The 26008-nt window shown below is 42.1% G+C and overlaps 1 protein-coding gene across 1 annotated transcript in view; it reads left to right on the top strand.

Moving 5' to 3' along the window:
* Window positions 1-25318, top strand: part of LOC139561774 (protein transport protein Sec24D-like) — a 31314-nt gene extending 5996 nt beyond the window's left edge. Inside the window, exons 9-23 of the mRNA XM_071379052.1 lie at window positions 3759-3897; window positions 4278-4393; window positions 6859-6983; window positions 9946-10137; window positions 14284-14377; window positions 16716-16832; window positions 16998-17168; window positions 17625-17721; window positions 17968-18113; window positions 18938-19076; window positions 21488-21606; window positions 22036-22215; window positions 23151-23342; window positions 23512-23601; window positions 24572-25318. Coding sequence (XP_071235153.1) covers window positions 3759-3897; window positions 4278-4393; window positions 6859-6983; window positions 9946-10137; window positions 14284-14377; window positions 16716-16832; window positions 16998-17168; window positions 17625-17721; window positions 17968-18113; window positions 18938-19076; window positions 21488-21606; window positions 22036-22215; window positions 23151-23342; window positions 23512-23601; window positions 24572-24712 — 2058 coding nt within the window. The 3' untranslated portion in view covers window positions 24713-25318. The remainder of the gene's footprint in view (window positions 1-3758; window positions 3898-4277; window positions 4394-6858; window positions 6984-9945; window positions 10138-14283; window positions 14378-16715; window positions 16833-16997; window positions 17169-17624; window positions 17722-17967; window positions 18114-18937; window positions 19077-21487; window positions 21607-22035; window positions 22216-23150; window positions 23343-23511; window positions 23602-24571) is intronic.
* Window positions 25319-26008: the final 690 nt, after the last annotated feature.

Genomic DNA, 26008 nt, shown 5'->3' with positions numbered 1-26008 from the left:
ATATTCTTCCCCTCGCCTTGTTATCGGCGCCAAAGGCCCTTTTTAGGTAATGTTAATGTAGCTATTTCTCTGTCTCATAGACGGCACTAATCAACTAATGTCAAGATCTGCAGGGACCACAGAAGATGAAAGCGGTTTAACAAAGCACTCATGTCAAGCGCATTGCCATCTCAGGTTAGCGCTCAGTGTCCAGACAGTGCTAGCACGATTCCCATAGTAGGAAGTTGACGTATGCTAAAGCCCTGCATGGATTCCAAATCAAACGGACTAGCATTTTATCAGCGTGTAGCATTATTGTTTGGTTGTTTGGAATTAATGACTTCACTGCACAAGCACTCGAGTGTTAACATTAAAATCTTGTATCGTACTTGTATTTATTATAAACAAATGTATAATAACTTCACGTCCTCTTTGGATGAACTGTTCTAATAATATAACTACTTGGCTGCATTGACGTCTGTCTGCAGTTTTATGGCCTTGGAGCCCATATGGAACACATACTGTTGTATGTAAAAGCCTCCCTTCAAGAAAGAGGAGAAACCAAGGTTTTTGGTTCTGTTCCCTGAACCGGTTCCTTCCTCTGGTTAAAAGTCTAATTGGAGTTTCTCCGGATAGATTTGGATTACATTTACGCCTAGTAGTGACCATCTTTTAGACAGTGTTTTGGTTGTTAGGCTACAATGTTTTGGATAGTATATCACTTCTGTGGTGCGAATAAATTGTCTGAACTCATTTGAATGAGGCTTGGCTCTAAGATTTTATGCCCTGAAATAAATATTCTAACTAAGGCTATATTTGAACTGTGTGTGTAACGTGCACAAAGTTGTTTGTTTTCGTTAGTAAATGTTTGTGAGTCTACAGACTGTGCATTTTTAGAGGCAATTTGTACCATATGTTCCCATGGGTTTGTTTGTGTGTGTTAGTGCTGAGCGATTAGTGCTTTTTGAGGTCGGTTTTCGATTATTGAAAAATACTCAGATTTCGATTATGTTTTTAGACATTAAATGCACTATACATTCCGTGGGTTGAATGCTGTAACACAGAATAAAACAATTAATAAACGTCCCATGATGGTAGTGACTACCCATTACTGCTTATCACTTATTAACCATAATTTATTCACATTACTTTAATAAATTATTTCAGGTTTAAATTACATTTGCTTAATTAGATGACTTTATTATTTATTTCCAAGTCATCTCTATAGAGCTGCTGCCTATGCTGTCAGAATATATATATTTTTCTTGTAGTTTTTCAAAGTAAATAAGACACTTTTATGACTGCTAAATACCAACGATCTATCACTTAGTTCATGTATTTTCAGGTAGAGATATCTCGCGAAGCAACTGCTCTCTATCCCTCTCGATTGTGTATTGTTCTGTCTCTTCTCTCTGTCTGCTCCACACTAACCTACCATAGCAGGTGTAAAAGAAACACACAGACTGGACAAGTAGGCGCGCAATGGACTATCGTCATTGTAGTTAATTACCACATTTTCTGCGCTAAACTATGTGGAATATTGGCCTGTTGGAAACTATAACTGCCTACTATATCGCACAGTTCGGGCTTGATCTGATTTATCTCCAGAGAAACTGCACATTAAACTCATAGAAAAAACCCAGAACTAAATGGAATTCAAATAATTGAACCAACGTTGGTCAATTAGTTGTTTAAAAACCAAGAAATAACCAACGTTTCAGTTAATCGCTCAGCACTACTGTGTGTGGGCTGGATAAGCTATAGGAGCACCTTTACCATCTTTATTCCTACACATCCCCACTCGGCAGGAGACATATTTCATCTTTACATTGAACAAAGCCTTATCTGGCAAGAAACATTCTGCAATAGACAAATGTAATGCGTTCAGTAGATGTACCATGCAGGTATTTACATGGCCCATGAGATTGAGACGTTTTCAAGGAGATAATCTGCTTTTTGTAGCATGTCGGCGTGTGTTGAGTTGCATGAGAATAACTGTTTTGAAGGTATAGATGAGATCACCGACATATTTAAGACTAAATGCTTTATGGCTGAGTGTGTGGGTCTACACAGGCAAATATATTGATAGAACTCACACTTGTTTAACATGGCAACAACTTCACACTTGAAGACTGTTGCACTGTGTTAAGTGTTTTTTTTCCCCACGAAGGCTCAGTTTAAAAAAATAAATAAAATGTAAGGTTTGAATGCAAAATTTAACAGTTAGAATAATTATCTAGTGTTGCAGAACCTAGGGATGAGGCATGAACTGAGGCCTGGGAAATTGGTCTGCCTTTTGTCCAAGGCAGTTACTACAGCCCAATTACTCAGGAGGACTGGCACACCTTTAAACATTCCTCCAATCTTTTGTAACACGCTGGCACAGGCACATGTCTTCATCACTGGAAAATATAAATGGTTGATATCATTTAAAAGTTTGACATCCCTGTTTGTAAGCTATCTTATTTCTGTAAAAATGTTTTTTTAATTATTATAATTTTTTCCCTTTTTAATGTAAATGATCGAAAAACAAGCTTATGCCCTATTTTACGTTATTTATTTATTTATTTATATCATTTAAGATGTATTATGTGTTGTGCCCACCATTGGTTGAGACAACATGCTCTTGAATACAGGGTAGCTGTCATGTTTTGGTTGATAAAAGTACTAAAATGAGAATAAAGTTGACATTTCAACTTCAAATGGTACCACAGAGATGGTTGGAGGTCCACACATCAGAGAATGTTGACTTGAATGGGAATTGTTTTTAAATTCTAATATCAATCCTCCATAAGAAACCTATTGAAAACATAAAAATATAGAAAATAAATGATCATTTTAAGTTGACATTTGTTGGTGGGTGGACCTGCGGTCATCTTTGTGATAGTAATTAGAAGTGAACATTAAAAATTTTGATGGTGTACCAGCTAAATTGCAGTGGTCTGAATGGATAGGTTCATTCTATTAATTATATTTCTATGATTGAAATGACTGTTTAAGAGCATGTTGTGTCTCAAACGATGGCAGGCAAAACACAAACGTCAGATAATGTGAAATGGGGTCTAAGCTACAACGTGAAGGGGAAATAATCAGAGTTAACACATTTTTATATAATTTACATTAAAGGTTTTAAAAAGGACAATTTGTATTAAAGAAGTTTGACAACACTTTTGTAAGCCTTTAAATGCTATCAAACTCAACCGTTTATCTTTTCCAGTGATGAAGACATGGATGTCTCATGATATGGTGGGGTATGCTAAATGGGTCAACTTTGAGCACCTTTTATCTCTTGAATGTTTTGGCATTCAAGTCCAAAAAGTTACTTTCTGAGCACTTCTACAATGGGAACATATGTATGGAAGGTTTTATTCAAATCAAAAGGGGTGCTGTCAAAGTGATTGAATTTAAATGGATTTACCCAGAGAGCACATGGGCACAGTGTTTTAAATCACTCTGTTTGACAAGGGTTAAGGGTTTTGACTGTAACCTTGCATCCTGGTCCTGTTTACTGATATATATTAATTTGGATGCTTCTGTTGGTGTATAGCCAGCTGGTGCTGCTCTATAAACTGGTGAAGATGAGGCCAATGAAATGCATTGTAATCATCATCACAACCTGAAGCCTGTCTATTTCACACAAACTACCAAATAAGGAATCATCTATCTGTACAGTTGACTATAGCCTACAGTTGACTCTAAAACAAACATGTGTGCGACTGCTGTCGTGTGTGTGTCCGCTGTCTTATGAGACTGCCTATCTCCTCTGTCGTCTGGCCCAGACTCCTATGTACGTCGTGAACCATGGTGAGACTGGCCCAATCCGCTGTAACCGCTGCAAGGCCTACATGTGTCCCTACATGCAGTTCATGGACGGCGGCCGCCGCTACCAGTGTGGCTTCTGCAACTGCGTCAACGAAGGTACGTCCACCCGTAATAAGGATGCCATGCAGGGCCTTACTGGGTCATAATGGTCTGTGGATAAAAATAAGCTAAGGATCTGACCAACCTTCTTTTCTTGAAGCTCAAAGCTAGAACAGGTTTCTTTAATTTGGGTAACCAATATCTGAATGATCGTTTTTTTTAGAGGGGTTATTCTTAATATTTCGGACTTAAGTTCCAACCAGTGCTGTGCTTTGGGTTAATTTTGAACCCCCTTTTCTGTAGAAACAAGTGCACTCTGTTAGGGGACACTGCCTGAGAAAGACAGTAAAGGGGGGTGGTTGCTAAGCGGAGACAATATTATGTTTGAGTTTGTTTTTGTCGCCACTGCTAAAAGACGTTATTTTGTTCTTTCATAGTGCCAGCATTTTATTTCCAACACCTGGACCACATGGGCAGAAGGGTGGACTTCTACGAGAGGCCAGAGCTGTCGCTGGGGTCCTACGAGTTCGCCGCCACCCTGGATTATTGCAAGGTACGCGAAGCCCTACTATTGCGTTTTATCTGTCTTTATAGTGAACCGTATGGATAATATTGCTATGTTTCATTTTATACAAATAGATAGGAATTGGTAGAATAACTAGTTTGAATGACTTTTGTATGGATGAAAGGTAAATTAAGTAGTGGTATATGTCACCAATAGACCTAATAGCCTACAATGTGAATTGACATGGGGGAAAGCTGTGACGATGCACGGATAAAACGTTCAAAGCTTGGCAAGAGTCTATCTCCTAAAAACTTATATGGACAGAAAGTGAAAGTTATTAGGATCTCCATTCCCAGTGGTCTTTCTGAGGGGGGGTCTATAAAGTGTTTGTGTGTGTGTAGGGAGGAAGTGCTCACCTCTTGGCAGACACTGCATTCATTCTTCATTTGGGACCAAATGATTAGAAGGAAGCACAGGCAAAAGCATGTTCAGTTCTGTTACATTGAGACCACTGCATTAAAGCCAAAAGAGATCAATATGTTCTCGATTTAGTTGCGCTCTGCGGGGTTGTCTTATCTTGTACATTATGGGTAGAGGTAGGTGGGGGCTAGCAACTTCATGTTTCGCTAATTAAGCCAACGTGTTACTTCAGTCTGTTTATTAATATTTAGAAATGTAGTCCTGGACAGCTTTTATCAAAAGCCTTGAAGGTAAGCTATGCCACAGACTGTTACCACGGAAACAAAACAATGGCGTGCTCATCCACATTCCTGACATGGAGGGCAGTTGGATGTTACATAGTCTTTCCTAACGGCTCCAAGATCCAAGCAAGCTGTAAGTTTAAACACAAAGAAAGTACTGAGTGTGGTGGAGGTATACACCGGGCAAAACGTGAGCAGAAGAGGGAGTATTTGCCCAAAATTCGAGTCCATTGACCAATGTAGTTTTGATAAGAGTAGCCTACAATTTCAAAGGTTAGGGGATAAGTGGCTTCAGTGTAAACACTTCTTATGGGAGAGTGAGAGTGAAAAAACATGAACGGAAAAGGAAAGGGTTTGACCTAAAATTGGGGTACATTAACGAATGAAAGGAGTACGATTTCAAAGGCTAGTGGGAAAGTGGCCTCCGATTCAACGTCTCTGGTGTGTTTGTTGTTATGTGTTTGACATTTACATTTTATCTTTAAGCAAAAAGGCCCAAGGGGGTGTGGTATATGGCCAATATACCACAGTTCTTATGTGCAACGCGGAGTGTCTAGATACAGCCTTTAGTGGTGGTTTATTCTCAATATACCACAAACCCCTGAGGTGCCTTATTGCTATTATAAACTGGTTACCAACATAATTAGAGCAGTAAATGTTTTGTCATACCCGTGGTATACGCTCTGACATACATTGGCTTTCAGCCAATCAGCATTCAGGGCTCGAACCACCCGGTTTATAATGACATTTTAGTCATTAAGCGACGCTCTTATCCAGAGCCAATTACAGTTAGTGCATTCATCTTAAGATAGCTAGATGAGACAACACATCACAATTGTATCAAGTACATTTTCACTCAAAGTATTTATCATCAGTCAATGCTAGTGGGAAAGGAAGTGCTGTTTTGGGGAGGGTGTCGGGGGCACCGTGACTTAAGACACTCTTCAAAGAGGTAGGGTTTCAGATGTTTTCAAAATATCCGCAGGGACTCCGCTGGCCTGACTTTAGGGGGTGCCGGGACAGAGAAGAGATTTGATTAGGCTGAGTGGGAGCTGCCCTCCTGTAGGGGTGGGAGGACCAAGAGACCAAAGGTGGCAGAATGGCGTGCTCGGGTTTGGGTGTAGGGTTTTAGCATAGCCTGTAAGGAGGGCCAGTTCCTCTTGCTGCTCTGTTTGGGAAGTACCAGGATCTTGAAGATGATGCAAGTTTAGACTGGAAGCCAGTAGCGTGTGCGGGTGACATGGGAGAACTTAAGAAGGTTAAACACCAGGTGGGCTGTCATTCTGGATAAGAGCCCAGGCAACAGAGAGTTGTAGCCTAGACGGGAACTGACAAGTGCCTGGATTAGGACCTGCGCCACTTCCTGTGTGAGGAAAGGTCATACTCTACGGATGTTGTAGAGCACGAACCTGCAGGAGTGAGTCACTGCTTTGACGTTTGCAGAGAATGACAGGGTGTTGTCCAGGGTCACGTTAAGGTTCTTTGCACTCTGGGAGGGGGACACCGTGGAGTTGTCAACCGTGATGGAGAGGTCTTGGAGCGGGCAGGCCTTCCCCAGGAGGAAGAGCCGACATCCGAGCTCTGATGTCTGCCAGGCACCTTTGGCTATTGGAGGCAAGGTCAATTGTGTTGATTTTATGGTATAATTGAACAATAGTTGTCTTTGTGTTTCAGGGTTTTAAAACTGTATTTAGACAGTCAAATACATTTGACATTTTAAATACCGCGAAATATGAGCAAATAAAATAAGGTGAAGTAACACTAGTTGAATTGAAGTTGTAATTCAAAATGTCCTCGCTCTTTCTCTATCAGAACAACAAGCCAGCCAGTCCTCCAGCGTACATCTTCATGATCGACGTGTCCTATGCCAACATCAAGAGCGGACTGGTCAGACTGGTGTGTGATGAGCTGAAGACCCTGCTAGACAACCTGCCCAGGTACACACACACACACACACACACACACGTAAGCACACACACTATCAAACACTGACCTCTCATAGTCAAGGAATGGAACCTTGAACCGCCTGCATTTAAGCACTTTCTAGAAACTGTCCCAGCATCTCTGCCTACAGCCTAGCTCCAAGGTCTTTTATATAAGATCTGCCAACTTGGAGTGATAGAGGTCTTTGAGACCCACTACATAGCCTTGGAGGTCACAGTAGGATTACGTAAGCGGTGGCCAAAATCAGAATCCTTCATACAATGCCGTGCCCTCCAAGGTAATTGGATACCATGCTAACTGGTGTCTCGAGGCAGAGAGAAATTACATTAGATTTATGGAAGTTTTGATTTTCCATACCCCCATCACCCATAATGTGTAGCTGGGTGGTTTGTTATTTGGGTGGTGGGCTGTGATACACTGCCAAATAAGGAGGTCCCACAAGTCCAAGGCAAAGAAAAAAGCATTAAGCCAAGTATTCAAGTATCTCATCGGTTGAAAATTGTTGCCTGAAGGTTGCTGGGTGTGAGATGGGGGAGATGCTAGGGGAAGGGAGATGCTAGGGGAAGGGAAAGGAGGAGGGTGGGCTAAAATGGAAAATGTTACTGTGCAGATTCCAACCTTGAATCCCGTCCAAAACACAAGAAGTCAGCTGCACAGATGGGTCTGATTTTGGCTGTTTTGTGTGGGTCGCCGGCGAGGAAAAAAGGTTTTGATTTACCACTGAGAAAAACAATGATATACTTCACCTGGACTTTCCTAAAATAACGTATTTGGAAACTTTCTCTCGTCCCTAGCCTGCAGCCTTATGGACATATTTGTACAGAACCCTTACATCACCCCTGAAACAGTTAGGTAGTGCTCTCTAAATAAGCCCTCTGTTTTTAAGTCAGACTTTTCTTCCCTGTTCTCTGTTTTGAAGCTTTTCTCTCTGCTGCATTTAAACTGATGGAAAACATGTTGGACACCCAACACTTATACAGATCAGCGATGCTGCTGAAATAGCCACATTGCTAGTGCAGAAACGGGGCTCGGAGAAAGCAAAAACAGGTGTAGACTAAATCCTGTGGTATTTCTCTGTCATCTTAATATGTCATCACTGATACTCGGAATGAAAACAAGCAATAACAAGCCTGCATTGCCGGACTAATTCTATCAGTTCTTATGAATGATGTAGATAGAAGTCTGCTCTATGGGACTTCACATTGAGTTGAGGTACATGTTCTGTATTGCTCTTGCAGTGCTCAGAAAGAAAGGGAGACAAACCCCAGTTGCCCCCTGTCAGATGGGAATGATTTTAGATACAGTTCAACAGACCTACTAGTCCCACAGGTCAATTCCAAATGCTCTGGTCTATGTCACACTTGGTCAGGTTCTCTTTCTGTGCTACTGCAGCTACTTTCCCTCTAGCCTCGTCAAAACAGAGGTGTATAAAGTAGATTTTGTTTTTTCTTCATCTCGACTGCGTAGAATTCTCCAGTCCATGAAAATTAAGGCGAGATCTGTAAAGGGAGGAAAACAGTCTTATATTTCCTTGACAGTTTCTTATTAATGTAATTGAACTTCTGTTGAGGTTGGAGAGGTGTGTGTGTGTGTGTGTGTGTGTGTGAGAAAGAGAAGGAAATTGTTGGTGTAGTTTAATGTGCGAGAAAGTGCGTGCTTAATTGAAAGCATACGAGACCCCTTGTTTCCTTCACCAATCAGCACTTTGCCCTGAAGGAAAACATCCCTACGCCTCTCTCTCCTTAGCCCCTCCAGCCTCTCTAAGCCTCAATACCCCACTACCCCTCCTAGAGAAAAAGCATAGTCAGGACCTTCTGAAGTGTAACTCTCCAACACACTTGTTCTCTTCTTCCCACTCTCCTCTGCCAATAAACAATCCCATATTCTGTTATTCCACCTTTCCGTAGATGTTTGTGTAAGTTTGTTAGGCGTGCCTGGGTAATGGCCCTTTTCATTTGCTGAGTGGTGGCTGCTGCAGTAGGTGCCCATCCCCATGAATTAGACTTCTTTTTTTTCTTTTTTCTTTTCTAAAAAAGCAATTCTGCCCCCAGGAATGTTTTTAGCGCATCGGTTGCCTACCCTAAAAATTCACTGTAATTTATTGGGCGGGAAGTTGTTTTGGTAGAGCAAATAAATATACAAAGGTCCTCGAACCAAGCATGAAATAGGGCCTCAGCTTTGATGTAAGGATCTCTGAGTGGTCCATGGAGAGTTGTGGGAAAGCCATTAGCTCTCTAATTTAACATGACCTCTGAAGCATCCATAACCAAAACATGGACCAAAAAGGACATGAGCAATTTCATAGGTCAACTTTGACTTAACTGTTTTCTATGTTGTAGTACTGTATGCATATTTAGCTGAAGCTAACATACCTGGGTTAAAATACTATTTGAAATTTTTCAAAGCAAACGCGCAATGGGCGGACTTTACACTTTTTGGAACTATTCTATTGTTTCCATTACGCCACGAACGTTCAATCAGCTGTAGTATTTTAAAGTGATCTCAAATAGTGTTTGAACCCATGTCTGGTAGCTACCGCTGCGTGCATACAGTGTGTATCCACATTGATTTGTGATCCGTTCATATCAGGAACACTGTCTTTTGAAAAATCATGTTTAGAGTAACACTTTAGAATAGGGGACTTATTTGCTGCTTATTGGCCATTATGTCGAAGTGGATAAACGACTACAACAACTAAGTTGTTCATATACGCTGTAACATAGTGCCCTCTAAGGACCAGCATGCTTAGTAAAAAAAGAAAAATCCCTTTTCTGACATACTAACTCTCCTCGTCACCTGGTCCCAAATCTGTGTGTTAGACAAATATGATCAATGACATGACTATAATTCATGACTCACGTCAGGCTATTCTCTTTTTCTTTCCATCTCTCTCTCTCCATTGACACACACATACACACACTCATCTGCCACTTTTCCTCTCTTCCTCCCCCACAGAGAGGATGGTGCTGAGAGCTCGATGTTGAAGGTGGGCTTCGTCACCTACAACAAGATCCTACATTTCTACAACGTGAAGAGTGCCCTGGCCCAGCCCCAGATGATGGTAGTATCCGACACGGCAGAGATGTTCGTCCCGCTGCTCGACGGCTTCCTTGTCAACTTCCAGGAGTCGCGGGCAGTCATCAACAAGTAAGAGAAAGGGCACATATCTTACATGAGTTGATTTGAATAGGGATCCTTGATGGCATATTTTCTCATATTTAGATATGTTAGTTAGTGTGTATGAATGGCCATAGGTAATGTGAGGAAACTAAAACTCTTGAAGAAGGCATTGCCACTCTTTAGCTTATGTAGCCCAATGGAAGCTCTTTGTTAAAAAAAAAAAAAAGATCTCTGCACACTGCAATCTATGCTCCAAAGTCAGACAACCTGATGAACACCAAAGGGTGAAAATCTTGTCTGGATGAATCTCACTTTGGAGCGCAGTGTGTTAGTAGTGGTCGTTTTCTTTTTGCTAAGCGTATACTTTGTCTTTATCTCCAGCTCCTTCTCAAAGCCCATGGATGTGCATCTACAGTTGAAGTCGGAAGTTTACATACACTTAGGTTGGAGTCATTAAAACCACTCCACACATTTCTTGTTAACAAACTATAGTTTTGGCAAGTCGGTTAGGACATCTACTTTGCGCATGACACAAGTAATTTTCCAACAATTGTTTACAGACAGATTATTTCACATATAATTCACTGTATCACAATTCAAGTGGGTCAGAAGTTTACATACACTAAGTTGACACTACCTTTAAACAGCTTGGGAAATTCCTGATAGGCTTCTGATAGGATAATTGACATCATTTTAGTCAATTGGAGGTGTACCTGTGGATGTATTTCAAGGCCTACCTTCAAACTCCGTGCCTCTTTGCTTGACATCATGGGAAAATCAAAAGAAATCAGCCAAGACCTCAGAAAAATAATTGTAGACCTCCAGAAGTCTGGTTCATCCTTGGGAGCAATTTCCAAACGCCTGAAGGTACCACGTTCATCTGTACAAACAATCGTACGCAAGTATAAACACCATGGGACCATGCAGCCGTCATACCGCTCAGGAAGGAGACGCGTTCTGTCTCCTAGAGATTAACGTACTTTGGTGTGAAAAGTGAAAATCAATCCCAGAACAACAGCAAAGGACCTTGTGACGATGCTGGAGGAAACGGGTACAAAAGTATCTACAGTGGGGCAAAAAAGTATTTAGTCAGCCACCAATTGTGCATGTTCTCCCACTTAAAAAGACGAGAGAGGCCTGTAATTTTCATCATAGGTACACTTCAACTATGACAGACAAAATGAGAAAAAAAATTCCAGAAAATCACATTGTAGGATTTTTTATGAATTTATTTGCAAATGATGGTGGAAAATAAGTATTTGGTCAATAACAAAAGTTTATCTCAATACTTTGTTATATACCCTTTGTTGGCAATGACAGAGGTCAAACGTTTTCTGTAAGTCTTCACAAGGTTTTCACACACTGTTGCTGGTATTTTGGCCCATTCCTCCATGCAGATCTCCTCTAGAGCAGTGATGTTTTGGGGCTGTTGCTGGGCAACACGGACTTTCAACTCCCTCCAAAGATTTTCTATGGGGTTGAGATCTGGAGACTGGCTAGGCCACTCCAGGACCTTGAAATGCTTCTTACGAAGCCACTCCTTCGTTGCCCGGGCGGTGTGTTTGGGATCATTGTCATGCTGAAAGACCCAGCCACGTTTCATATTCAATGCCCTTGCTGATGGAAAGAGGTTTTCACTCAAAATCTCACGATACATGGCCCCATTCATTCTTTCCTTTACACGGATCAGTCGTCCTGGTCCCTTTGCAGAAAAACAGCCCCAAAGCATGATGTTTCCACCCCCATGCTTCACAGTAGGTATGGTGTTCTTTGGATGCAACTCAGCATTCTTTGTCCTCCAAACACGACGAGTTGAGTTTTTACCAAAAAGTTATATTTTGGTTTCATCTGACCATATGACATTCTCCCAATCTTCTTCTGGATCATCCAAATGCTCTCTAGCAAACTTCAGACAGGCCTGGACATGTACTGGCTTAAGCAGGGGGACACGTCTTGCACTGCAGGATTTGAGTCCCTGGCGGCGTAGTGTGTTACTGATGGTAGGCTTTGTTACTTTGGTCCCAGCTCTCTGCAGGTCATTCACTAGGTCCCCCCGTGTGGTTCTGGGATTTTTGTTCACCGTTCTTGTGATCATTTTGACCCCACGGGGTGAGATCTTGCGTGGAGCCCCAGATCGAGGGAGATTATCAGTGGTCTTGTATGTCTTCCATTTCCTAATAATTGCTCCCACAGTTGATTTCTTCAAACCAAGCTGCTTACCTATTGCAGATTCAGACTTCCCAGCCTGGTGCAGGTCTACAATTTTGTTTCTGGTGTCCTTTGACAGCTCTTTGGTCTTGGCCATAGTGGAGTTTGGAGTGTGACTGTTTGAGGTTGTGGACAGGTGTCTTTTATACTGATAACAAGTTCAAACAGGTGCCATTAATACAGGTAACGAGTGGAGGACAGAGGAGCCTCTTAAAGAAGAAGTTACAGGTCTGTGAGAGCCAGAAATCTTGCTTGTTTGTAGGTGACCAAATACTTATTTTCCACCATTATGTTTGGAAGGAAACGGCTAGCAAGCCGAAGAACACCATCCCAACCGTGAAGCACGGGGGTGGCAACATCATGTTTGTGGGGGTGCTTTGCTGCAGAAGGAACTGGTGCACTTCACAAAATAGATGGCATCATGAGGTAGGATAATTATGTGGATATATTGAAGCAACATCTCAAGACTTCAGTCAGGAAGTTAAAGCTTGGTCGCAAATGGGTCTTCCAAATGGACAATGATCCCAAGCATACTTCCAAAGTTGTGGCAAAATGTCTTAAGTACAACAAAGTCAAGGTATTGGAGTGGCCATCACAAAGCCCTGACCTCAATCCTACTGAAAAAGCGTGTGCGCGCAAGGAGGCCTACAAACCTGACTCAGTTACACCAGCTCTGTCAGGAGGAATGGGCCAAAATTCACCTAACTTATTGTGGGAAGCTTGTGGAAGGCTACCCAAAATGTTTGAGCCAAGTTAATCAATTTTAAATGCAATCCTCCCAAATACTAATTGAGTGTATGTAAACTTCTGACCCACTGGGGATGTGATGAAAGAAATAAAAGCTGAAAGAAATCATTCTCTCTACTATTATTCTGACATTTCACATTCTTAAAATAAAGTGGTAATCCTAACTGACCTAACCAGGAATTTTTACTAGGATTGAATGTCAGGAATTGTGAAAAACTGAGTTTAAATGTATTTGGCTAAGGTGTATGTAAACTTCCGACTCCAACTGTATTTCTGTCGAAGCTGAGCTACATGTTACATGTGGTGAAAATAAATGTTGAATGACAGCATTTGATTATCTTCCCCATCAGGTTTCCAAACCCTAATTTTCTCTGCATCTCTAGTTTCAAATCAAATCAATTTTTATTTGTCACGTGCTGAATACAACAGGTGTAGGTAGACCTTACAGTGAAATGCTTACAAGACCTTAACCAACAATGCAGTTTTAAAAAAAACAATTGTTAACCAAAACATTTTATGAATTTTTTACTTTTCATCATAAACGCCAAGATGGAGTTGAAAAACAGTTACGTCCAGAGAATTCTTAGGAGGTTAAGTGGTCCCTGGAAGGATTTTATATTAAAAAGACCCATGAGGATTTATATGGAAAAATAGTCTTATCTTTGCAGTTGTGTATGGCACAGCACCAAAATGATTTATTACCACTTGATATTTTGATATGTCTATGCAGGCGTACAGAGTACATGGCGGTAGTCCATCTCAAACAGGGACTTTTGGCAAAATCTCTTACTCCCGATATAATTAAACAAATGTGAGTTGAGGCCTTGGTTTAGATCCAAATATGACTTTGGAAGAATTGAGTTGCTGCCTTGCAGGGTTTTTGTCTACTTGTATGACCTGTGAAATGGACTCTTCTGAACCCTACTTGTGCATCATAGTCCCCCAATGATCTGTGGAATTGTAAGGACATTGCCTTTGGAGCCAACCACTGGCTGTCCCAGTAATCTAAAATGACTTCCTTTCCTTATCCCTTGGAAACCACAGATGGGTGAAAGTACTACGGTCAATGTCCATCCAGTTAACTATCTGTTCAGATTAGCTGTCATAAAGGAGGCAATGAAACAAAGCTATTTAACACGTATATCTACCAAGTGTTGAGAACATTATACCAGTGGGGAATGATTGTGACACTGTCCTTTTCTCCTAACCCCTGTCCAGTCTCCTGGACCAGATCCCTGACATGTTTGCCGACACCAATGAGAGCGAGACGGTCTTTGCCCCCGTCATCCAGGCTGGGGTAGAGGCACTGAAGGTGAGAGGCTGGATGTCAACTCCCACTCACACACGAGGGAAGGGGAGATGGCAAGTCAACTGTTACTTTGTCCAGGCGGTGATGGACTCTAAAGTGCTGATTTCATTTGAATTGTTTATTTACATTAGGACAGATACAAAAACACTGGCACATTGAAATGAAAAGTCAACAGATTAAAAGACAACAGAAGCACATAAGTTGATACAGTGCATTGTGTAATCCTACTAGATGCTTATCAACCAAGCTTAAAACTAAAGGAAGTAGAATAGTCCAAACAAATCACAGCTGTAGAGGCCAACTGAACTTTTTGCAGTCACAGCCTCCTTACCGCCAACTCTTCTCTCCCCCCCCCCCCCCCCAAAAAAAGGGATTGTTTTCTTTTGTCGACAGACTGTTATACTGCGCTTCTGCAATTGGCATTGTGCAGTAAAGTTTCTCCAACCCAATGACTCTGCAACTTTCCTTTTCGCTTCCTAATAGAACTGTTTATTTAATTGGCTCCAACTGAATATTTCCCAACGACTTGCCTTCAGTTTGATTGAATGTGTGGTAGAGGTCAAATGGATTTGACATGCGAACAGACAGACTTGCAGAAAATGCTAGTACGTGAGCATAATGGTGAGTCTAACACCATAGTACCCTCCAAACTCGTCATCAAGCTCGAGACCCTGGGTCTCGACCCCGCCCTGTGCAACTGGGTCCTGGACTTCCTGACGGGCCGCCCCCAGGTGGTGAGGGTAGGTAACAACATCTCCACCCCGCTGATCCTCAACACTGGGGCCCCACAAGGGTGCGTTCTGAGCCCTCTCCTGTACTCCCTGTTCACCCACGACTGCGTGGCCATGCACGCCTCCAACTCAATCATCAAGTTTGCGGATGACACTACAGTGGTAGGCTTGATCACCAACAACGACGAGACGGCCTACAGGGAGGAGGTGAGGGCCCTCGGAGTGTGGTGTCAGGAAAATAACCTCATACTCAACGTCAACAAAACAAAGGAGATGATTGTGGACTTCAGGAAACAGCAGAGGGAGCACCCCCCTATCCACATCGACGGGTCAGTAGTGGAGAAGGTGGAAAGTTTTAAGTTCCTCGGTGTACACATCACGGACAAACTGAACTGGTCCACCCACACAGACAGCGTTGTGAAGAAGGCGCAGCAGCGCCTCTTCAACCTCAGGAGGCTGAAGAAATTCGGCTTGTCACCAAAAGCACTCACAAACTTCTACAGATGCACAATCGAGAGCATCCTGTCGGGCTGTATCACCGCCTGGTACGGCAACTGCTCCGCCCACAACCGTAAGGCTCTCCAGAGGGTAGTGAGGTCTGCAGAACGCATCACCAGGGGCAAACTACCTGCCCTCCAGGACACCTACACCACCCGATGTCACAGGAAGGCCATAAAGATCATCAAGGACAACAACCACCCAAGCCACTGCCTGTTCACCCCGCTATCATCCAGAAGGCGAGGTCAGTACAGGTGCATCAAAGCAGGGACCGAGAGACTGAAAAACAGCTTCTATCTCAAGGCCATCAGACTGTTAAACAGCCACCACTAACATTTAGCGGCCGCTGCCAACATACTGACTCAACTCCAGCCACTTTAAAAATGGGAATTGATGGAAATTATGTAAAAATGTACCACTAGCCACTTTAAGCAATGCCACTTAATACAATGTTTACATACCCTACATTACCCATCTCATATGTATATATACTGTACTCTATATCATCTACTGCATCTTGCCATCTTTATGCAATACATGTACCACTAGCCACTTTAAACTATGCCACTTTATGTTTACATACCCTACAGTACTCATCTCATATGTATATACCGTACTCTATACCATCTACTGCATCTGCCATGCCGTTCTGTACCACCACTCATCCATATATCTTTATGTACATATTCTTTATCCCTTACACTTGTGTGTGTGTATAAGGTAGTAGTGTGGAATTGTTAGGTTAGATTACTGTTGGTTATTACTGCATTGTCGGAACTAGAAGCACAAGCATTTCGCTACACTCGCATTAACATCTGCTAACCATGTGTATGTGACTAATAAAATTTGATTTGATTTGAGTCAGCAACTAATTTGGGGCGGTAAGACCGTTGACTCTATTGCCTTAGCAATCTGTTGACCTAAACTCCAACCATAGAATCCCTCACTGAAAATGAACACACAGAGACCCGTCCAGGTCAAATCAATGTTGTCTCCTTCATTGAAACAGTCCCACAACGAAATGCATGCATGTGCATGCATTCTTATATTAGCACACTTCTGTTATCTCTCTCGTCTCTGTCTCTAGTGTGATATTTATTTTTGTCCTCCAGGCAGCAGAATGCAGCGGCAAGCTGTTCATCTTCCACTCCTCCATCCCCACCGCCGAGGCCCCTGGGAAACTGAAGAACAGGGACGACAAGAAGTTGATTAACACAGAGAAAGAGAAGGTGAAGCAAAATTGGCAGTCTTTTTAAATTTGTATTGAAAATGCAGACTTTAAGTGCACCATATCATCGGCTATCACATTTTTTTTTGAGTGTGTGAGATATCCATAGCCTGCTTTCTAACGTGTGTGTGTGTGTGTCTTGTTTGGGTCCCCTGCGGGGTCCTAGACTCTGTTCCAGCCCCAGAAGGCTGTCTATGAGCAGCTGTCCAAGGACTGTGTGTCTCAGGGCTGCAGCGTGGACCTCTTCCTCTTCCCCAGCCAGTATGTGGACATCGCCACCATGGGAGACGTTGCCACACACACAGGAGGCTCCGTCTTCAAGTACAGCAACTTCCAGGTACTTACACATCACACACACAGCCGAGGACAGACACCACAACAAACATATAAATATTTTGTTACTGGGTGTACATTGGCAGCTAAGAGCTGAACTGCAGTGCACAGTCCATAAAGTAAAAGAAATCAATAAAGAAATCATGTGATAATGTCATTGTAAGGAGGGAGCAACTTAGTCACAGCCTCTGGAGCCTAGGTCTGAGTCAGGCACCACCACCAAACATGGCATGGTAAAACGGGATAGTTTCCCCAGATTGCTCATAGTATGCCACAGAACATTGGATTTTGTCCAAACTGCCATTTGAGTCCATCAGTTCTGTTATTGAACACATGTGATGTATCAAATTACCTTAAATGCATTAGAGCCTGAATCACATTGATCTTGGCCCTGGTACAATAGTCCATGGAGGGTAAATTGGGGAAACTCTGCCACCTTGTGGTTGTGGTTGTATTTCAGATGGAAAGGGATGGACAGCATTTCCTGAGTGACCTGAGGAAGGATGTGGAGAAGGCCATCGGGTTTGATGCCATCATGAGAGTCCGCACCAGCACAGGTAATTCAGACATCTAGTGTATTAAGTGTATGAGCTCATTTCATTGCCCTTGTATGTACTCAGGAACTGCAAAATATGTAGTCTCGATGTGTAGGATTTTTTTGTTGTTTCCAACAGTTTTACAACACCGCCAGATAATACATTATTAATTGATTCAAATTTGAGGTAAAATTGGTTTTAAAACTGCTGGACTGTAGTGCCACGCCAAGATACTTACTAATATGTTTCCCTCGTCTCTCCTTCCAGGCTTCAGGGCTACAGACTTCTTTGGTGCCATCCACATGAACAACACCACAGACGTGGAGATGGCCGCCGTGGACTGTGACAAGGCTGTGACGGTGGAGTTCAAACACGATGACACACTTAGCGAGGAGACGGGCGCTCTCATGCAGGTGTGTCTCTCGTACACCACTCAAAAAACTCAAAACGAACACTGAATCTGATTTTAGAGGGGTTACCACTAATAGATATTTAGGCTCACTGCAAAGTGGGTATTTGACTGCAACCAAAATAAAAATATGCATCCCATTTAATAACCAGTGGTGTAAAGTTGTTGAAGTACCACTTAAGTCGTTTTTGAAGGTATCTGTACGTTACTATTTAATTTGACAACTTTAACTCCACTACATTCCGAAAGAAAATATGTACTTTTTACTCCCATACATTTTCCTACACCAAAAAGTACACGTTACATTTCGAATGCTCAGGCAGGACAGCAATATGGTCCAATTCATGCACCTATCAATATAATATCTGGCGGACTAAACACACATACTGCATTTATAAATTGTGTTGGCGTGTGCCCCTGGCTATCCATAAATACAATTAATAATAATCAGGCTGTCTGGTTTGCTTAGTAAAAGGAATTTTATGTATAACATTTACTTTAACTTTTTACTTTTACTCAAGTATGACAATTAAGTACAGTGGTGGAAAAAGTACTCAAGTACATTTAAAACCAAATACTTTTAGACACTAAGTATTTTACTGGGTGACTTTTACTTGAGTAATTTTTTATTAAGGCATCTTAACTTTTACACATCTATGTACTTGTACAAGAGTACTTTTTCCAACACTGGCAATATATCCCTTTCACAATGTGTGTTTTCAGGCAAGGGTTCCACAAAGCCTTAAACATCTCACTCTGATATGTTAGATTAAAACCCTGGCAGTCTTTAGACACACTAATGGCTTCTGTGTGTGTTCTGTTTCCCAGTGTGCATTGCTGTACACGACCATCAGCGGCCAGCGGCGTCTGCGGATCCACAACCTCAGTCTGAACTGCAGCGCCCAGCTGTCTGAGCTCTACAAGAGCTGTGAGACGGACGCCCTCATCAACTTCTTCGCCAAGTCAGGTGACTACACACAGCAGAGTATTACTGTCTTTAGCCCTGTGTCAGTATGGTCCAAATGAGGGAAATATCCTATGTATATCAAAAGACATTATAAATGTGAGGTGCTGACTTGTTGCACCCTCGACAACTACTGTGATTATTATTATTTGACCATGCTGGTCATTTATGAACATTTGAACATCTTGGCCATGTTCTGTTATAATCTCCACCCGGCACAGCCAGGTTCCTCTAGGTTTCTTCCTAGGTTTTGGCCTTTCTAGGGAGTTTTTCCTAGCCACCGTGCTTCTACACCTGCATTGCTTGCTGTTTGGGGTTTTGGCTGTGTTTCTGTACAGCACTTTGAGATATCAGCTGATGTAAGAAGGGCTATATAAATTGATTTGATAAATCCACTTTAAAGGCATTATGTATGTTTGCCTCATAGAAGTTACCAAAAGGTTTGATTGCAGAAGATATGCCTCCTGGGCTTGTCCACTTGGAATGTTCATTTATGTTTCCTGTTTGAATATATTCGCTCCTTCCCATCTAGGCATATTGAATGAGATTCAGGTATAAATAATCAGTTAAATACCACTTAGTAGTAGAACATAGCTGGCTGATGTGTAATTCTGCATTATATACAGCATACTACTCTGGACGGTTCTGACTTAGAATATGTGGACAACTACAAATACCTAGGTGTCTGGTTAGACTGTAAACTCTCCTTCCAGACTCACATCAAACATCTCCAATCCAAAGTTAAATCTAGAATTGGCCTCCTATTTCGCAACAAAGCATCTTTCACTCATGCTGCCAAACATACCCTTGTAAAACTGACCATCCTACCGACTCTCGACTTCGGTGATGTCATTTACAAAATAGCTTCCAATACCCTACTCAATAAATTGGATGCAGTCTATCACAGTGCCATCCGTTTTGTCACCAAAGCCCCATATACTACCCACCACTGCGACCTGTACGCTCTCGTTGGCTGGCCCTCGCTTCAAACTCGTCGCCAAACCCACTGGCTCCAGGTCATCTACAAGACCCTGCTAGGTAAAGTCCCCCCTTATCTCAGCTCGCTGGTCACCATAGCAGCACCCACCTGTAGCACGCGCTCCAGCAGGTATATCTCTCTGGTCACCCCCAAAACCAATTCTTCCTTTGGCCGCCTCTCCTTCCAGTTCTCTGCTGCCAATGACTGGAACGAACTACAAAAATCTCAAACTGGAAACACTTATCTCCCTCACTAGCTTTAAGCACCAGCTGTCGGAGCAGCTCACAGATTACTGCACCTGTACATAGCCCATCTATAATTTAGCCCAAACAACTACCTCTCCCCTACTGTATTTATTTATTTTGCTCCTTTGCACCCCATTATTTCTCTCTACTTTGCACATTCTTCCACTGCATATCTACGATTCCAGTGTTTTACTTGCTATATTGTATTTACTTCTCCACCACGGCCTTTTCTACCCCTTTACCTCCCTTATCTCACCTCATTTGCTCACATTGTATATAGACTTATTTTTCTACTGTATTATTGACTGTATGTTTGTTTATTCCATGTGTAACTGTGTTGTTGTATGTGTCGAACTGCTTTGCTTTATCTTGGCCAGGTCGCAATTGTAAATGAGAACTTGTTCTCAACTTGCCTACCTGGTTAAATAAATAAAAATTCAAAAATACTCATACCCATATAGGGTACAGTGAGCTCAAAGTATTTGGACAGTGCCAATATTTGTTGTAATTTTGGCTCTGTACTCCAGCACTTTGGATTTGAAATTACAGCACTTTTTGTACATGGGGACCAAAAGTATTTGGACAAGTCACTTATGTGTTTTAAAGTAGCCAAAATATTATTTGGTCCAATATTCCAAGTATGCAATGATGACATTAAGCGTGTGACTGCAAATGCATCCAACTAGTTTGTAGATTGGTTGTGTATTGGATGATTTAGTGCCCAATAGAAATGAATAGTAAATGTATTGTCATTTTATTGTAAACAATAATAGAATATGATTCTAAACACTTCTACATTAATCATGGTAGCATTCACATTATAGATAAACATTAATGAATCGTGAATAATGATGAGAAAGTAACGGGCATAAATATCATACCCCCCCCCCAAAATGCTAGCCTCTCCTATTATTGGTCATGGTGAGAGGTTAGCATGTCTTGTGGGTATGATCTTTGTGCATAACTTTTCACTCATCATTATTCATGATTATCTGTAATTTTCAAAACACTTCATGCTTCACTTTAGCTACCTTGTATATGTAAATCACCTTAAGAAAACTAAGAGGTGAAGTAACCCATATACCTCCCATAAAGTATTAGTGACAAGCAAACCCCTTGTATGAGAGCACTTCAGACAGCTTTGGTGTGGGAACACAGTTACTGACCTTCAAATGCCCTCTTCCTCTCAGCATACCGTGCCATGCTGAACCAGCCCCTGAAGACGGTGAAGGAGATCCTGGTCAACCAGGCGGCCCACATGCTGGCCTGCTACAGGAAAAACTGTGCCAGTCCCTCCGCTGCCAGCCAGGTCAGTGGCATACAACACAGTTAACTTGAATAGAAAACTTTATTCTCAAGTTGTGACAAATTGTCTTTGTGTATGTAGGGTAATATGTGAAAGATTTCTACTAATCCGGCACTGAGTGAGGTGTGTAAGATTGTGGTGTGATTGACTCATAGGTCAGTGTGTGAATGCTAGAAACTGAACATGGAGCAACATGGTCTCTAGGGACATCTCAAGGATCTAGTTTCAAAGAAGTGTACTAACATCCAGAAACGTACAGGTGCAGAGTACCAAAGTAAACTGATAAGACAGATTCCGGCACGATTGATTCCAACTGCAGTTTTATGCTTGCTTTCGTCTTTTCAAGAATTGCAAACAAACAATATTACTGTGGCGTTAGGGAGTCCTGTGTGTATTAGGAGTGTTCTCACTAGCTCGTCTCTCCTCGTGTAGCTGATCCTGCCTGATGCCATGAAGGTGTTTCCGGTTTACTTAAACAGCCTGTTGAAGACTGGTCCCCTGGTGGGCAGCGCTGAGCTCTCTACAGATGACAGGGCTCACCAGAGACTCAGCACCACAGCCATGGGGGTGGAGGATACCCAGCTGCTGCTCTATCCACGCCTTATCCCACTGGTGAGACAACACACTAAGCACTCTCTCCTGCCTTATCCCACACCCACACACACACACATACTCTCTCGTCCTTTTTACCAACTGCAATTATGTCTTTTTAAATGAATGTTTCCTTTCTCATTGAGGCTAATGGACCTCTCTTAGTAGTTTTATATCACTCTTCCCAATCCCACTTCATGTACTCAAATCAGTGCTGAGTTCTGACTACAAGTGATACAATAAAGAAACAAAGATATTCTGTGTGGATCCCAGGCTAGCCGAAGGATTCTGAGGTAAAGAACCGTTTACAGATGAACAGCAGAGGGCAGCCTTTCAGTGCGCGTCTCCTATAAGCAACTACATTTACTAGTTATTTGGTATTGGCATCCCTAAGGTGTGACATCCTCTTATTTGATATGCCAACTAATTCCATAAATATGATGGCAGTGTATGAGGCTGTGTATTGCATGCCAGCACACAAACAATTACCCAGCACTTTATCAAAACCTGCCATTTTGTGGTAAGAAAAGCTCAGTAAATGGTGTCCATGAAAGACTTCTGAGAAGTGTGTTTGAGGTTAAATATATAAGTTTCCCTCAGAATAATTACATGCTTCGTAATTGTGACCAAATGTCTCAGACAATGGCAATTGTTCTCCTTCGCTTCAATTGCAGTGTTTGCTGGGACGTGGCCAGGCACTTGTAATTCATATTGTTTTAATTTGTGTGTCACCAAACACTGCAATTGTTTTTAAAGCAACACTGTAATATTGCATAATTAGGGGTGGAATGGTCCTCCTAATAATATGCTGCAAACTCTGGATTACCGCTCACTCTGACCTAAATGAAAAATGGATTTAACTTGTCAAGCTATCTTGATATTGGTAAAGCCTCCTCATTTCTCCAGCCTCATTCCTTCAATAAAGTACATTTATTAATCGATTCCTTTTCTTCCAGCACAACATGGACGTTGCCAGTGACGTGGTGCCAACTCCGGTGCGCTGCTCTGAAGAGCGCCTGACAGATGCAGGCATGTTCCTGCTGGAGAATGGGTGCTCCCTCTTCCTGTGGCTGGGTCAGGCCTGCCCCCCAGAGATGATCCAGAGCATCTTCAACGTGCCCTCCCTCGCCCATGTGCCCGTTGACCTGGTGAGGACAATAACTTCCTTAACCCCCCAAGCTCTACAGAATATGGTGTTTGGAAACACTGAAGTTAGTTAGATACCATTAGTTCAGATGGTTGAGATATTTGAAAAGTTAATTCTAGACTGTGTAGAAAGCACAGCATATCACTAATATTCATGTGTGTGCTTTCCAGAGGTCCCTACCAGAGCTGGATAACCCCCAGTCTAAGAAGCTGCGCTCCATCGTTGACTCCTTGCTTGACCAGAGGCCCAGCTCCATGAAGGTACAGTATTCAATGTTGGTTACTGTTACAATGCATACTTTCCCCTGGATGTCTAAACTACTTTGATATAATGAAAGAATGGTATTTATTTTTATTTACATTTATTTAGCTAGGCAAGTCGGTTAAGAACAAATTCTTATTTACAATGACGGCCTACCAAAAGGCAAAAGACCTGCGGGGATAGAGGCTGGGATTAAAAATATAAATAAAGGACAAAACACATATCACAACAAGAGACAACACAACACAAAGAGAGACTTAAGACCACAACATGACAGCAGCACAAAACAGGGTACACACATTGTTGGACACAGACAATGGCACAAAGGGCAAGAAGGTAGAGACAACAATACATCACGCAAAGCAGCCACAACTGTCAGTAAGAGTGTCCATGATTGAGTCTTTGAATGAGGAGATTGAGATAAAACTGTCCAGTTCGAGTGTTTGTTGCAGCTCGTTCGTCGCTAGCTGCAGCGAACTGAAAAGATGAGCGACCCAGGGATGTGTGAGCTTTGGGGACCTATAACAGAATGTGACTGGCAGAACAGGTGGAGGATGAGGGCTGCAGTAGATATCGCAGATGGGGGGGGGGGGGAGTGAGACCTAAGAGGGTTTTATAAATAAGCAAAAACCAGTGGGTCTTGCGACGGGTATACAGAGATGACCAGTTTACAGAATATCTGTTTGATGAATTGGGAAACAAACATGTAACAAAATTGACCACAACTGTCTTAAGCCCTGGACACTAACAGATCAAATTCAACAGGCTGCTCAAGCTTACCTGGTTTTGCCTGTAAGCAATTGTCAAATGTAAGGAGTAGTGAAATATTTTTGGTGTCTATTCTCACAATTTATCAATTAAGTGCCAGGGAGAAACAAGCAGCAGGACTCCAGTGCACAGTTTTATTCCTCAAGTTTGAGTGAAAGTCATAAGCTGACTATGTCCCCATTTTTACCCCCCCCCCCATAGCTCATGATTGTGAAGCAGAAGGACCAGTCTGAGATTATGTTCCGCCAGCACCTGGTAGAGGACAAGGGGCTCCACGGTGGAGCCTCTTACATGGACTTCCTGTGCTACGTCCACCGCGAGATCAGACAAGTCCTCACTTAACACCACCCACTGTGGATATCACCTAGCTGGGCTGGGCTAGGACCAAAACAGCCAGAGGACCACACCACCTCTGACTTCAGAGCTGCCTTTCCAAAACCCCTTTACCCCCCTCCCCTTTACTCCACACAAACCTACGGGGCGGGGCTACCGCTCGCTCTTTGTCAGTGTACCAGGATCTGTGCTCCAGTCTGCATTGTACGAGTCAGTCTGACTGCTTTGTCTGTTGAATTTATGTACATTAACAATTTAACTGATTTCTATGTAAATGGGCCAATGATGGTAAAGGGAATTTTGTGGGGTTCAGAACATCAGGACCACAGGGTTGGCTACATTTTGAAACAGACCATGTTCACTCTACGTTTCACTATTGACCAAACCAAATGTAAATTATTTTGTTTTTCTGGTGCGATTTAAATTGCCAACGTCTGTTTTAAGCACATGCATTCTTTCCAAAATTGTAGGTTTGTCACAATTTCTCATTATTAAGAAATAGTTTTGACAATGTCACAGCACCAAATGGTAATTTAGCTACATGGACTGGAATAAACATCTGGTTGTAATGACTGAACACTGGTGCCGTGGCTATTAAATGAATGATTCACTCCATTTGTGATTGGATCCATTATTTTTGCCATTCCCCTCAGGAATGAAGAGGATGTGCTAGCAAGATAATTCATACAAGGCTGATTCCAGTGACAACTCACTGCTGGGAAAAAAAGGGAGAAATTACCTAAATCTATTTATCTGTAAAGATGCAATTAAACATTCCACACTAAATTCATTCCAGTTATAGAACTATATGCCGTTTTGTTTTTATCAAGTTATTGCCGTTATTCATTTAATATTATGTCAAGTATTGTCATGTTTTGTCAAGTATTGTGCTCTGCAAACCAATGGTTGTGTTAGTATGCGACGTGGAGGTTTTGGGGGAAACTGTTCCTGTGCCAGTTAACCGTCTGCCTTAATTAAATTGTTTTTATGGTAGTAAATACTAGAGGCCATTATTCTATTCCAGTGTGATATAGATTGCATACAAACCAAATAGATTGAAAACATCTCAGGTAATTTGTGTACCTAACAATTGTGGTGCAGCGCTGGAAAACAGGGGCGTTACTCTTTTAACTGGAAAGACGGAAGTGTGGCTGGAATGGATGTGTTTGAGGGAAGGGCCTTGGAGTGGCGTGCCATGTACATTTTGATCTAAAAAATCTCTTGTTTTTGATTAAATTCCTGACTATATCAAGATTGAGAGGTTGTGTGTGTTTTTTAAACTTGATTCTTACTAACAATTTTGAG

Source organism: Salvelinus alpinus, chromosome 31 (assembly GCF_045679555.1).
Source record: "Salvelinus alpinus chromosome 31, SLU_Salpinus.1, whole genome shotgun sequence".
Classification (NCBI taxonomy): Eukaryota; Metazoa; Chordata; class Actinopteri; order Salmoniformes; family Salmonidae; genus Salvelinus; species Salvelinus alpinus.
The sequence above is the reverse complement of the archived record's forward strand: the minus strand, read 5'-3'. Positions and strand labels throughout refer to the sequence as shown.